This window comes from Mizuhopecten yessoensis, unplaced genomic scaffold (genome assembly GCF_002113885.1).
Source record: "Mizuhopecten yessoensis strain PY_sf001 unplaced genomic scaffold, ASM211388v2 scaffold9253, whole genome shotgun sequence".
Lineage (NCBI taxonomy): Eukaryota > Metazoa > Mollusca > Bivalvia > Pectinida > Pectinidae > Mizuhopecten > Mizuhopecten yessoensis.
In genome coordinates, this window is record NW_018407955.1 from 206,980 (window position 1) to 220,822 (window position 13,843).

General features: G+C 35.6%; 2 protein-coding genes and 1 long non-coding RNA gene across 3 annotated transcripts in view; 1 reads left to right on the plus strand and 2 right to left on the minus strand.

The window, feature by feature from the left end:
- The window catches only part of LOC110457618 (organic cation transporter protein-like), a 19,841-nt gene extending 16,319 nt beyond the window's left edge, over positions 1–3,522 (plus strand). Inside the window, exons 8-10 of the mRNA XM_021508973.1 lie at positions 535–761; positions 1,777–1,958; positions 2,188–3,522. Of these exons, the coding sequence (XP_021364648.1) occupies positions 535–761; positions 1,777–1,958; positions 2,188–2,415 (637 nt within the window). The 3' untranslated portion in view covers positions 2,416–3,522. The remainder of the gene's footprint in view (positions 1–534; positions 762–1,776; positions 1,959–2,187) is intronic.
- Positions 3,523–3,524: 2 nt separating this feature from the next.
- On the minus strand, positions 3,525–8,826 carry LOC110457619. The gene is made up of 4 exons (XM_021508975.1): positions 8,661–8,826; positions 8,418–8,479; positions 6,466–6,807; positions 3,525–4,477 (listed from the first exon to the last, which is right to left on the minus strand). The coding sequence occupies exons 1-4, from the start codon at positions 8,758–8,760 to the stop codon at positions 3,545–3,547; spliced, it is 1,437 nt and encodes a 478-aa protein (XP_021364650.1). The 5' UTR covers positions 8,761–8,826; the 3' UTR covers positions 3,525–3,544.
- A 3,193-nt stretch (positions 8,827–12,019) lies between these two features.
- Positions 12,020–13,837, minus strand: LOC110457583. Its single transcript, XR_002463702.1, has 3 exons — positions 13,193–13,837; positions 12,785–12,866; positions 12,020–12,481 (listed from the first exon to the last, which is right to left on the minus strand). It is a non-coding gene; the product is annotated as an uncharacterized LOC110457583 (long non-coding RNA).
- Between the last annotated feature and the right edge of the window lie 6 nt (positions 13,838–13,843).

The following is a 13,843-nucleotide window of genomic DNA, read 5'->3' on the forward strand; positions in this document are numbered from 1 at the left end:
TCTGTATATATAATCGTGTAAACGCTCTGTATATATAATCGTGTAAAAGCTCTGTTTTTATAGTCGGGTAAAAGCTCGGTATATATAATCGTGTAAACGCTCTGTATTTGTAGTCATGTAAACGCTCTGTATATATAATCGTGTAAACGCTCTGTATATATAATCGTGTAAACGTTCTGTATATATAATCGTGTAAACGCTCTGTATATATAATCGTGTAAACGCTCCGTATATATAATCCTGGAAACGCTCTGTATATGTAATCGTGTAAACGCTCCGTATATATAATCGTGTAAACGCTCTGTATTTATAATCGGGTAAAAGCTCTGTTTATATAATCGTGTAAACGCTCTGTAAGCTCTGTATTACATATATGCTCGTTTAAAAGCTTTGCATTTATAGTCGTTTATAAGCTTGGTGTTTATCATCGTGCATAAGCTCTATATGTGTAGTCGTGCTGTTCTCTATTTGAAGCTATGGTGTTTCAATTTTTTTTTCGCCATGTAATTGTCAGTGATAATTTTCTACTTGTAGTTTTGTGGTATTCCATTGTTTCTTTGGGTTCACACTGAACACCGGAAATCTGGCAGGAAACTTCTACCTAAACGTTCTACTATGTGGTCTTGCTGACTTCCCCGGCTACACAATAGCCCTGTTCTCAGCTGGCAGAGTGGGCCGGAAGAAGCTGTACATATCGGGTATGGCGGTGGCGGGAGTGTCACTGCTAGGAAGTGGTGTCACATCCATCCTCGCAACAGGAGGTATACATAGAGAATAATACATGCNAACCCGATACTGGTCGAGGGTTGATACTGGGTGTGATATGGAAAAAGGCGTGTTTTATTCTCTATTTTTCTTTTACGGGTTTTGAGGTATGATACTACGGGGGCTGATACGGGTTTTGGGGTTTGTAAGGCGAGGACTGATATGAGTTAGAGCAATTGTGTCGTATCGCATATACAAAAAACCCGTATTTATTAGTAAGTATGTAAAAAAACAGTGTTACTAAACGTTTGTTCACGCCACTATTTGTATGTATATTACAAGTAAATACTAATCATTGCTACAAGATTCAATAACATCACAAATTAGGTTTCGTTCTCACTTCCGAATGTATTTACATTATAACTGAAAATATTACAAGGAAACACGAGGACCCGTATTCATGAAATCGTTCTCGTTCTCGTACTCAAGCGCTTAGAGTGCTAAAAGCAAACTTTCTTGTAAGTCACTAAAATCATGTGACACACTCAAAACGTCTAGTATAAACATTAAAACGACTTAAAGTATCTCTGAAATTCTCCCAGATCACGTCAAAAAGGTTTTTTTCTATAACAGTGAAACAACAAATTAGACATCAGCACAAAACCTGAGTTTTTGAATTGAGCATGAAAAATGGTTTTATGAATTCGGGCCCAGCCCTTGCTCTGAAAGGTCTATGTACTATAGCTAAGCACTCCTTCTATACTACAAGATGCATTGACATCTAAACAATTGTCAGTACTACAACATGTATATTTATCATAAACACCCGTCCTTACAAGAAGTATTAATGTTCGAAATAAAACTTGGTACAAAATGTTTAAATTTCAAACTGAACATATGATAGACTGGCGGCAAAATGCATATTCATTGATCAATTGATATGGAAATATATGAAGTATATTATCACGTCAGGTCCCATATTTATTGTGACTTAAAATGGGTTTCGCAACAAATCAGTTTTAGTATCCATTTTTATTGGGTTTTCAATAAACACCACTTTTCCATTTTCAGATTTTAAATTGGTTCCAATTGTGTTGGCAATGATAGGGAAAACAGGAATGGCGGTAGGCTTCAGTGTTATCTACGTGTGGTCGGCGGAGCTTTTCCCGACTGTGGTCCGAAACACTGGCATGGGGATAAGTACGTCCTTGGGAAACATGGGATATATGGCGGCCCCAGGTGTTGCAAGATTGGTACGTTTTTATTAAGGTTTATTGAAGTAAAAAAGCATAATCTATACATGAAAGTCTTTCACTGTGTCACAATCAAATGTAGCGCTATTAGTGTTGAATATTTTAAGGAAATATACATTAAGTAATAAATAAAATGTTTCATATTGAAATTGTTGTTTTCTTTGATATGTAAAACCAGTTTTACCTGCTGTAATTAATGACAATGCATTTCGTTTTTGTTTGTAAACAGGCCACGGTGGTTCCTGGGCGGATAGGACATGCAGTCCCCCTTTTCGTGTTTGGATTTCTATCTCTTATTGCAGCCTTATTGACATTGAGTCTTCCAGAAACACAGAACGCAAATCTTCCAGAAACGGTTGCTCATGCCAAGGCCATGATCAGAAAGAAACAATACCAACCCAGTAGTAGCAAAGAAATAGTTGCCGAACGAATTGATATATCTTTGGTCAATTCATAAAAACAAATTAAAGCGCTTGATAAAACCAATGAGTGACCCTATATTTTTTCGATGACCATGGTAGCAAACCAGTTATGTTGTTTTATAAGGAAGAGGTCAAGAAATAACCATCCTCAAAAATAAGACCGGAATTTAAAAGAACACTGGAATCTATCTAGCCTTAAGACAGGATAGCGTGACTGGTTGGTGTTTGATGTTAGGACAATCCACTTTACAGTGTTGTATTGTTCTTTTTCTTAGTCAAACATAGAGACCGGAAATAATCTATGGAAATATAGACGATAATCTTTATTTACGTTTTTTTGCATCATGTATAAACTGACATTTTCGGAAATCATGTTTCCTGCAACCATGTCAAAATATCGAAATACGTCCATTGTATCACTTTCAGTGACACTTTTAATATTCACAAGTTTTTATCAGTTAGCATCGTCACGGATGTATGATTTCAACATTAGCATGATGATGTAAGTCAGTGCTGCAAGGGAGGTAAATCCAGTGATTGCGCATTTACAAACAGCGACCATGTATTGGAGACAGCATTACAGATAAACACAAAGCACGAGTTACCTTCCCTTGGCATAAACGCTTACGGTCCAGCGTATAATTTAGCTAGAACCTCACAGCACTACAGGAGAGGCGGATATATCGATCTATGTATGCAACGTTACCGACTCTGTGTTTTATAAACTGGATTTAATGTCCGAACACTTTCAATTCCTATTCCTTTATGGAGTAAATATTTTCAGCAATCCATGATGTAAGGAGAAAATGGGTCCAACAATATTTTTGTTAAGTTTTGAGACGTTTAAGAGACAAAGTCAGTTTCTATATTAGTTTTTATGCTACATAATCTGCACCAGTGGTACTATCGTTTTAACTTTCATCAGAGAAGTGATGACACCATTGATTCTATTTCGGAGTGCTTACTTTAAAACAAACACAGGAATGCATGATTGATTTACCAAATTCAAATCAAATACAGTTTTCATATACTTAACATTATCATGCTACTAAATATATCAAAACTCAATAAAGTATCGAAAAGGTAGTTAAACTAAAGCACACATAAAAACTGCTTCTAATAAATAAAAAATATACGTCAAATGTAAAATTGTTTTAACATGTTTTATGCTGTGTTGCTATCAAAATACCACGGTTTGATAACCTCCTTTATTTTGAATAACTTAGCAGGCCTACAATCATAACCAAACAGTTCGCAGTCAGGACGGAACAGTTCACTCAATAACTCCATATCTTCTTTATCTACCGTTGAAAATGCCTCAAGCACAGCTTCTTCCTTGTTCTTCTTAGATATATTCCTATCCACAGCGTCTCCTCTGCCTAAGTACAACATACGTGTAAAATCTCTGTTTGTAATTCTTTCACTCTCCTCTTTAGTAACTGGATATTTCGAGTGTTTACTCAATATTCCACGAATTTGAAATTTTTTCCACATTAATTTTTGAGCTTCGAAGAATGTGACTTTACAAAGAGGATAATAAGACCTAAATCTGAATAACATATCTACCTGGTCTCTAATAGTATCTTCTAAAGTGTTTTCATGAAATCTGTTCATGACCGATTTCATTAATGTAAATTTTCCCATTTTCTTTAAAAGGTAAAACGTATCCTGCGCGAGGGTTTCAAGTTTACCGATGACGTCATACTTATACTTACATGGATCGCAATGTTCATATTGTGCTGTAAAATGACCGTCTCTATGAGTATTGTGTTTTTCTGTATAAATAACTGTTTTTACAAATTCTCTGAAACTGAGATCATGACCGCATGTGAGATCATTTCTACTGCGATTTGTGCGGACTTGTTCAATCCCAAATTTTCCGTACCCCTTCCAGAAAACATAATTAGGTGAAAAAAGCTTGTCAACGTATCCTGAAAATAGACGACTGTACGGGTCACGGATGAACAGGAACGTCAGTGATTCCTTCATGAAATTCTCCCTCAAGTCTATCGGTATGTCCTTCAAATGATCAAAATGTTGAAGTGCTAAAACTGATGGATCGAAAGGTGAACTTGCCTTAGACTCCCCGATGACGATCTGAAATATACCATCAAATATACCATCAAATATCCATCAAAAATATCATCAAATATACCATGGTTTTGGTTTGTTAAAATTGCATTTATGATAAAAAGAATGATCACTTGCTTCAATTGTTTTCGACACGAAATGTATTTTCAACTGGATATTGTCTTAAAGTGAGAAAAAAACTTTAAGCAATTGTGCAGTCAACATTACAGCAAATAAAGTGGCAGGGAAGATAATGCATGTGATTCCTTACTCAAGCCTCCCTTGTCTTTGTATCTTTGGATGAAAATATTCTATATAATTTAATATACAACTTGCAAATGAACCCTGGCATCAAAATGAGGAAGCAATACTTTTTATATAATAATCCTGGAGATTTTCTTAAATGGAAAAAGAATATTTTAACTTTTAAACTTCTAAATCTAATTTTAAATGTTAATTAAGAATCCACGTACAATGTGCCACTGCCAAAAAAGGGATTACACATTAGGAACTTTCTTCCCGGCATGGCTATGCAATGGAAAAAGTATCAAAAAAACACCTCCCAGCACTTTATAAGTAAAATAATAAAGATGGTCTAAACAAAACAAGAATTCAAGAGCAATTTTAATCTAAGCGTTAAAATGCAACCGGGCCAAACGTGTGGTCTTGTGACTAATAACCGGTGACATGAACAGACAAATCTGGGACACATATACTAGTAACTCCTGGTGAGCATGCTCTTGTATGCCAAGTAGGCTTATTTAAATAACTCTATTTGGACTTAAATTACACGTACTTGCAGGTGACATGGACAGACAAATATGGGAAGATTATCACTCCTTGTGATCTTGCTCCAGTATGTCGAGTAGGTCCATTTAAATAACTCTATTTGGACTTTAATAGAGCGTACTTGCATGTGACATGGACAGACAGATCTGGGAAACTTATCACTCCTTGTGATCTTGCTCCAGTATGTCAAGTAGGTCCATTTAAATAACTCTATTTGGACTTTAATAGCGCGTACTTGCAAGGGACATGGACAGACAAATATGGGAAGATTATCACTCCTTGTGATCTTTCTCCAGTATGTCAAGTAGACCCATTTAAATAACTCTATTCGGACTTTGATTGCACGTACTTGCAGGTGACATGGACAGACATATCTGGGAAGCCTATAACCCCTGGTGATAAAGCTCTATTGTGCCCTCTCGTTCTGTTGTTACTACCCCATTTCGCAGTATGAGGATGTGAAATTACTTGGAATGGCCGTATTTTTACATGGCCGTTGCTGAAGCAGAAATGGTAACCCTTCCTTAACAACTGGGCTCGTCTTACTGAAACCGTTCTCGCGATTAAGCATGGATACTTCGCTCAAACCAACTTTCATATAACTCGCTTGAATCTCGGGATATTGTCAAAACTTCACGCGTAAACATTGAAAATGGTAATAATTTCAATTTATCCAACTGTCCTCCAAATTATTGACAAAATTGGAATTGTTATCATTAGATCGCCGGAACAAAAAATAGTGCTTGAGAATCCGTATTCTGAGTTTGAGCGCGATAACATTTTCGTGGCTACGAACCGTGATCTTATTATCAATGTACTTTCCCATTACCTTCGTGTGAGACATTCGTTCATTGATATTTGCTCTGATATTATCGATTTTAATCTCGAATTGTTGTTTATTTATGCTTCGGTATTCTGTTGTATTTATTCATCAAACAGTCCTCGAGCAAAACGGTGTTAATTGAAAAATAATCATTAATTATTCGTTGTTTATTTTATGATTTCAAATAGTTCTGAATAATATGGCTTAAGGATTTCTGAGAAAACTGGTATTCGTAAAAATAAGTAACGAAACATGTTACTTACGGAGATGACGTTGGTGTATATTAAAAATTAAAGAACAGTCTTACATGCATCGGGCATTCTCTAATTTGTGAAGAACAACTATACAGCTAAATTGAAAGACATTCAAAGTCGGTACAAAAAGACATATAATTTAAACTTACCCGAAACACTCTTTTCCAGAACGTTGAAGCTGTCTTCTGAATTGTACAGTAAGCAAACTTTTGCCGGCGGTCAATAATATTTCGTGACAAGACCCCTGGAGGTGATTTGAGATCGAACTGCTGCCTTGAGCAGACTTCAAGAAGCCTGTCTCTCCTATCTTTATACAGTTTATCAGGGTCGTTGTCTTTAAGGGTGGTGATCGTCTTGACCTCTTGCTCTTTTCTTTCAGCAAAGTTTTGCTTGACATTGACACCGGAGGCGATGACGTTTTCTTTATGATTGTTAGTGAAAACGCTTGTTTTGTCTTTTTCAGACCCAATGTGTGAATGACGTCGATTTACCTGCATAATATGTTAAATGTGTTGTCAATAAAACAAGCAAAGTTCAGGGAATATTTGTTTACTAAAACGGTACACTACCAATATTTCACATACAACTGCAGATATACTATCGTATTTTTTTCTAATAAAACATCCATTCTCAGTGGCAAGATGAATGTCTTAGCCAAACATAAACAAAAACATCATAACATACATCTTAATATCGTGCAACATTATCGAAGACCTGAACCTGTATTATGAAACCACGCTCAAGCTCAAGCAGGAATTCTGTGCTCAGACTAACCTTTTTATCACTCGCTCGAATCATTTGGTTTGATTTAGTTTTGATTAACGTCCTATTAATAGCTAAGGTCATTTAAGAACGTGCCGCCATGTGTGTAGTATATGCGTGCTTGAGTGTGTCTATGCAGGAGACATGGTATCTTGGTGTGCTTGTCTCCTTGTGATAGCGCGGATCTGATGCCGACTTTATAGTGCTATCTCACTGAAATACCATGCCGAAGGCACCAAGCACAGCATTCCGCCCGGTCACATTATACTGACAACGAGTGAACCAGATGTTGCTATTCCCCCTTAATACTGAACGTTAAGCAGGGAATAACAACTACCATATTTAAGGACTCGGGACATAACCCATTTCCTTCATTACCTGGGCGAACGCTCAACAGTCAAGTCAAAAGTGAGGTGTTGCCAATCAAGGCGATAGAAAATAAAAGGTAGTTAGAAGTAGAAAGAAAGATTAAGATCCCAAGTATTGCAATGGGCGCAGCAGATTTATTTTGTGTCTCCAAATAGAGGACACCAAAGCAAATCCCCAATTCTGCAGGGGGTTCCGTCATTAGTCGCCTCCTACGATACATGCAGTGGGTAACAGCAGGTGTTTTATTTTCCTGACCCCCCACCTGCAGGGATGAATCATGTGACACGCTCGAAATGTCAACTTTAGAAAAAATGTAATTGTATTCTCAAACACACTTCCCAATCTTGGCAAAACAAAACTGTGTTATCAATTTATCACCAGAACACGACACTGGGCTTCAGCGCGAATCTGATCATGAGTTTGAGCATGAAAACGGTGTCGTGAATACGGCCCAGAAAAATATAGTGTGTTGCATCATACCCGAGTTGGAACTTAATCGTCATGGTACGTTTATATAAATCAAATATGTAACGATTTTTAAACAGAATATAGAAGCAAACCGAAAGTACTTCTGTCATTAAAACAATCTTCCTCCTTATCCTTAGCTATAAACGTAAAACCATCTTACCATTCACAATATAAGATCGAAGCTAACACCGTACTCATTCTTTTTTTGTTACACTGTTTATATTTTCCTGTGTTTGTTTCATTTTAGAATTACAGCTGATAGATAGAAACAATTTGGACTCCACCTTGGTTGTGGCTATATGTGAATTACGTCCACCATCCAACGCAACCAAACGAAAGCATCCATAACAGTTAACCCTTTCTTAACAGTTTTTTGTCATAAAAACTATTACAGTCGTGACAATTACATGCAACTTTAGCCTACATGTTTATCGATCAATTAGTACGATAATATATTTTGAACCATACATTTTTTCTATAAATTTTGTCAAAAGCTACTTACTTCATAATCATTTCTCTTTTCGCCCCTCCGTATATATTGAAAATCTAACATAGCTTCTGCTTCTGAAAAAAATGCAATCAATTATTTGAAAAGAAACAAAAAAAAAAACAAATTACAAGATGTATAATCATTTAAAAGATTAAATATACATTTTGAAAGATGATATTCGTTTCAATGTTTTTTTCGATACATTTTAAAGCATAAATTCCTCGAAGTGTGTTTGATATGTTTGAAAACCCTTACCTTTCACGTCCCTTTTCTTACTCCTGGATTGTAAGATAGCATAACCAAACAGAAGGAGAAATAATATTAAAAGTAACATAATATTTCTTCTTCGTTTCATCTTTCAATGATAATTCCGTATATGTTCGACTAAATCAATACATGGAATATACGGTATGTTTGTCAATCTTCTGTGTGCACATACTATATGCTAGAAATGTGTCAAACTCATAAATTGCAGGCAAATCTTGCTTTCTTAATAAAATATTTTGCCTGAGGGATGTTGAGTATCTATCGTCGCCCGAGAAGCAATATTTTGCCTATGGCGCATTTGTAAACAATGAGACAAATGGCTATTTGATTAAGATACTAGTTTGAATGAGAATCAATTAGCAATGTACACCTGCAGGCTAACCGCTGTATAGGATATCGTTAGGATGCAATTCTTATAATTGTTATCTATTCAAACAAGGACGAAATCAGAACTCAAAGTCAACTTAATAGACGAGTACTTCACCAACACGATAACTATCAACCCGTACGGAGAAGACATCAAACCCATTAACCCAGAAGACACCTACACGATCGACACAAACGATAGCCGGCCGAGGAGACACCAGAACGATATACAACAACAGGAACCGCGGAGACACCAAAAACACGGACAGCGATAGGAAATGTGGAATAGTCAATATAATAACAAGCTATATAAAACGAGGAAAAGCAATACAATACATAGTGCCAGGAACCAAGGGGACAGATAATTTATAGACAACGACTGGAGCTGTATTGCGCTATCGGACGAGAGTTTTATTTTGACCTTTCAAACGAGTAGTGGTTGCTTATTCAGTTTTGTTTTAATTTTGAAATATGAAAAAGCAAGACTATTAAACGTGAAGAACATTCATAACAAAAACACTTTTTGTCTGGAATATTTTCCCTGCCTGGATACCTGATTTGACTGTAATGTTTTGTGGGAATTACGGTTTTTTAGTATTGTTTTCATATCTACTCTTTTGTTTAAGTGTGTCCTCGTTCTCTGACGTTTTGTTTTGTTTCGTATCTAATCGTGCCTGTTTTTGTGTAAAAAAAAAAAAAAAAACCTCCTGCGCTCTGTCCATGTATGGTCGTTAATGTCTCATAACTTCTTGTTGTTACTTATGGTTGAAATTTCTCCTCAATTCATGTCGTTTTCTAAAGTTTTACTGTCATTTAAGTTCCTGTTTTTTATCGTTTGTTTCAGTGTCACTTCAGCTCTTGTCGCTGTTTCTTGTTATGTGTCTCCTCAGTTCCTGCTGTTATCTATACTTCACTGTCTCCCCCGTTTTAGTGTCTCCTCAGTTCCTGCTGTTATCTATACTTCACTGTCTCCCCTGTTTTAGTGTCTCCTCAGTTCCTGCTGTTATCTTTTCTTCACTGTCTCCCCCGTTTCTGTTTTTATCTTTTGTGTTGTTGTTTCCTCAGCTCCTGACACCGACATTATTTTACTGTTTCCTTAGTACCTGACATCGATTTTATTTTACTGTCGCCTCAGTTACCGACACCTAAATTATCTTATTGTCTCCTCCGTTCTTGACACCGACATTATTTTACTCTCTCCTCAGCTCCAGACACCTACATTATTTTACTGTCATCTCAGTTCCTGACACCTACATTATTTTACTGCCTTCTCAGTTCCTGACACCGACATTATTTTACTGTCTCCTCAGATCCTGACACCGACATTATTTTACTGGCTCCTCAGATCCTGACACCTACATTATTTTACTGGTTCCTCAGTTCCTGACACCGACATTATTTTACTGGCTCCTCAGTTCCTGACACCGACATTATTTTACTGGCTCCTCAGTTCCTGACACCGACATTATTTTACTGGCTCCTCAATTCCTGACACCGACAATATTTAAATGTCTCCTCAGTTCCTGACACCGATTTGATTTTACTGGCTCCTTAGTTCCTGAAACCGACATTATTTTTTTGGCTCCTCAGTTCCTGAAACCGACATTATTTTACTCTCGTCTCAGTTCCTGACACCGACATTATTTAAATGTCTCACCAGTTCCTGACACCGACATTATTTAAATGTTTCCTCAGTTCCTGACACCGACATTATTTTACTGCCTCATTTCCCGACACGGACCTTATTTTACCGTCTCCTCAGTTCCAAGAACAGAGGAGAAACTAAAATAAAATAACACCGACATTATTTTACTGTCTCCTCTATTCCTGACACCGACATTATTTTTCTGTCTCCTCAATTCCTGACACCGACATTATTTTACTGTCTGACCATTTCATGTCACCGACATTATTTTACTGTCTGACCTGTCCTGACACCGACCTTATTTTACTGTCTGACCAGTTCCTGACACCGACCTTATTTTATTGTCTCCTCAGTTCCTGACACCGACATTATTTTACTGTCTCACCAGTTCCTGACACCGACATTATTTTATTGTCTCCTCAGTTCCTGACACCGACATTATTGTATTGTCTCCTCAGTTCCTGACACTTTATATTGTTCTTTATCTTTTGTTTAAATGTTTCCTCTGTTCATGTTGTAATCTTTTGCTTTGCTGTCTCCTCATTTTGTTTCATTTTTGTTTTGTTTTAGTGTCTCTTCAGTACCTGTCATTGTGTATTGTTTAAATGTATCCTCAATTACTGTAAAACTGATGCACCGTGTAAACCTACTTATAGATTCTGTTACAATATCTCTAGTAAAATATCGTAATGATTTGTCATAATTACAAATAATTGCGTTCCTGCCAGTTGAAGTGGAAAGTGATAAAAGTAGCTTTTTTAAAACACTGCCATGTCATTAGTAGTGCCCCGATATTTTATAATTCCATTCAGGATCGAATTCTTATAACATTGTTATGATGTTGCGTAAGCGCAGTATAGAAAAACAAAGAAACTCCATCTAGGGTTCTCGGAACTCGGCTGATGCTAATTGCTGTCTATCTTGTTAACATACAGACGGAATTATCTACAGGATATTACATGATTTTTCGTTATTTGATATTCTCCACGAAAGGCACACCTCCAGTATAATAAATAAGCAATCCGATAATTCCGTCTAAACTAATTCATATTCAACGGGGCACCATGGGAGTATTTCTTATTGTAAACTTCGAAAACTATTGTCAATATTTTAGTTATCGGTACTCTTTTATTGAGCGTGGTCATAGAACGGTTTATCAAGCGGCATCACTTTCCACTCGTAGACAAAATAGCTGTTTACGTTATTGCGATATGGCATGTGTCGCGTTTACGTTTTTAATATTAACGTTTGATAACTTCGCTAAGTCGGTCTCCGTACCTTACCTCACTTTAGCCCAAGCGAATTCACATAGAATAATCCAAGCCAATTTTGTCATGACTTAATTGATTTTAATTGTTTACATTGCAAATTATAATGTATGAATTGTGCTGATTGTTTCTGGAATAATAAAATTTGGAGCTACATACACATTTTTTCAAAGAAAGAAATAATATTTTCAACATAATCTATTCAAAACATCGTTAGTGTTATGAAAAAAATATCAATTTGCATCAATTACAATGGATTCAATGTTGAAATGTATTTGCCCCTTAACGACAAATGTTCAACAATTTACGCTACGGATGAACAGATAATTTGTTTCGGTCTACTGACACGCCGCCAAGAATGTTTGTAAAATGCATTCAATATTATTACAGTATTAATTAATATGCCGAACAACATGGTCGACACCTTAGGTAAGCAGTATTTCCTTTTTGTAGCTTAAAGTCAACAGGAAATTGATGACTCTTGTGATGTGAACAGTTCAACTTGCAAATCACACCGAAGGAATCTGAAACTAAATAAAAAGCAGTTCTCAATATTGACGATTCTGTTAAATGATGAATGGTTTACATGCATAATATACATATTTTAATGATATAACCCTCATTCCAACTTATTTAATTCATCCTTAAAGTCTATTTTGTTAAGTCATATATAAGTATGTAAATACTATCGGCAATTAAATATACATCATAACCGATATTTTTATTTAAACGTTTTACGTTATCTAGCAGATTTCAAACTTTAGTGAAGTGGAGATTCTAAAATTAAATTTATAATATTCCTGTACTGTTACAAGAGGGACAGATTTGCTCACCAAAATAGCATACTTTCTTTTGAAGATCCCTGCAATTTAGTCGAATATTTGGCAAATGTTCTGCTCCATTCTACTGATCAACCTGGTAATATCAATATGAACAAATAAGAAGCAATTGCGAGGCTTTCATTGGCTTTCAACGATATCAAAACACAATCCAAAATTACACACACATAGGTAGAGAGCGAACGAAGAAACCACTTGAGATTCACGAATAAGAAATACAAAACAAAGATGACATAGAAATGATATGGACAAATCATCACTTACACAAAAACTTTGGTTTACAACAAACATAACTGTTTCTGTATTGCAAAATATAAACAAAAAACATCATCGTTTTATTGCAATGTTGTATTAGCGTACGATGAATTCGAGTTAATAGAAACAATTTTCCTTCTTTCTTACATTGATCCTCCTCTTAATCATGCTTGGTTGGGGTCTGGTTCAGCAGCCAAACATACGTAAGTGGACAGGTCCATCTCATTGTGACGACAAGTCCTCCAGTAGAATGAGGGAGAAATTTATGGAAAAAACATCAAAGAAAAATTATTGAGTTTAGATAAAACAAATACTATAATCGTGAAAAACCCTAAAAAGATTAATAAGAATCTACCGGCGTCATATCACATATGACTAAGCAATTTAGACATTCTTATTTTGCGCACAATTTAATCAGTTTCATCATTTTGTCTTTATTTAAAGTTTTCAAAACATAAAAATAATCATGTAATCATTAATTAAAATGAAAACGTCAATTCTATATTCACCATCCCGATAACTTATAAATAAAACATAATTTAACAACAATAAGATTATATGATATATATATATATATACAAAAACACATTGGAATGTAAAATGCTACTCACCAATTCTGTTGCAAACAATAGGAATTACATTTCATAGAGGAAATGCTTTAAATAATGTCATAATGTGTTCAAATTCATTTCAAATGTAATATATCAATTAAACTATATAAATATACAATATTTACATAAGATTGATAAAGAATCGATAGTAAATTGTACAAGTAAAATATAATAATATAAACAAATA

What these genes read in the sequence shown, in the direction of transcription:
- LOC110457619 (XM_021508975.1), bottom strand. Translation starts at nt 8,760, where the DNA reads ATGAAACGAAGAAGAAATATTATGTTACTTTTAATATTATTTCTCCTT. An exon ending in TAAGAAAAGGGACGTGAAAG is followed by an intron (nt 8,480 to 8,660) that starts GTAAGGGTTTTC and finishes CATTTTTTTCAG; the next exon opens with AAGCAGAAGCTATGTTAGAT. An exon ending in AAAAGAGAAATGATTATGAA is followed by an intron (nt 6,808 to 8,417) that starts GTAAGTAGCTTT and finishes CATATTATGCAG; the next exon opens with GTAAATCGACGTCATTCACA.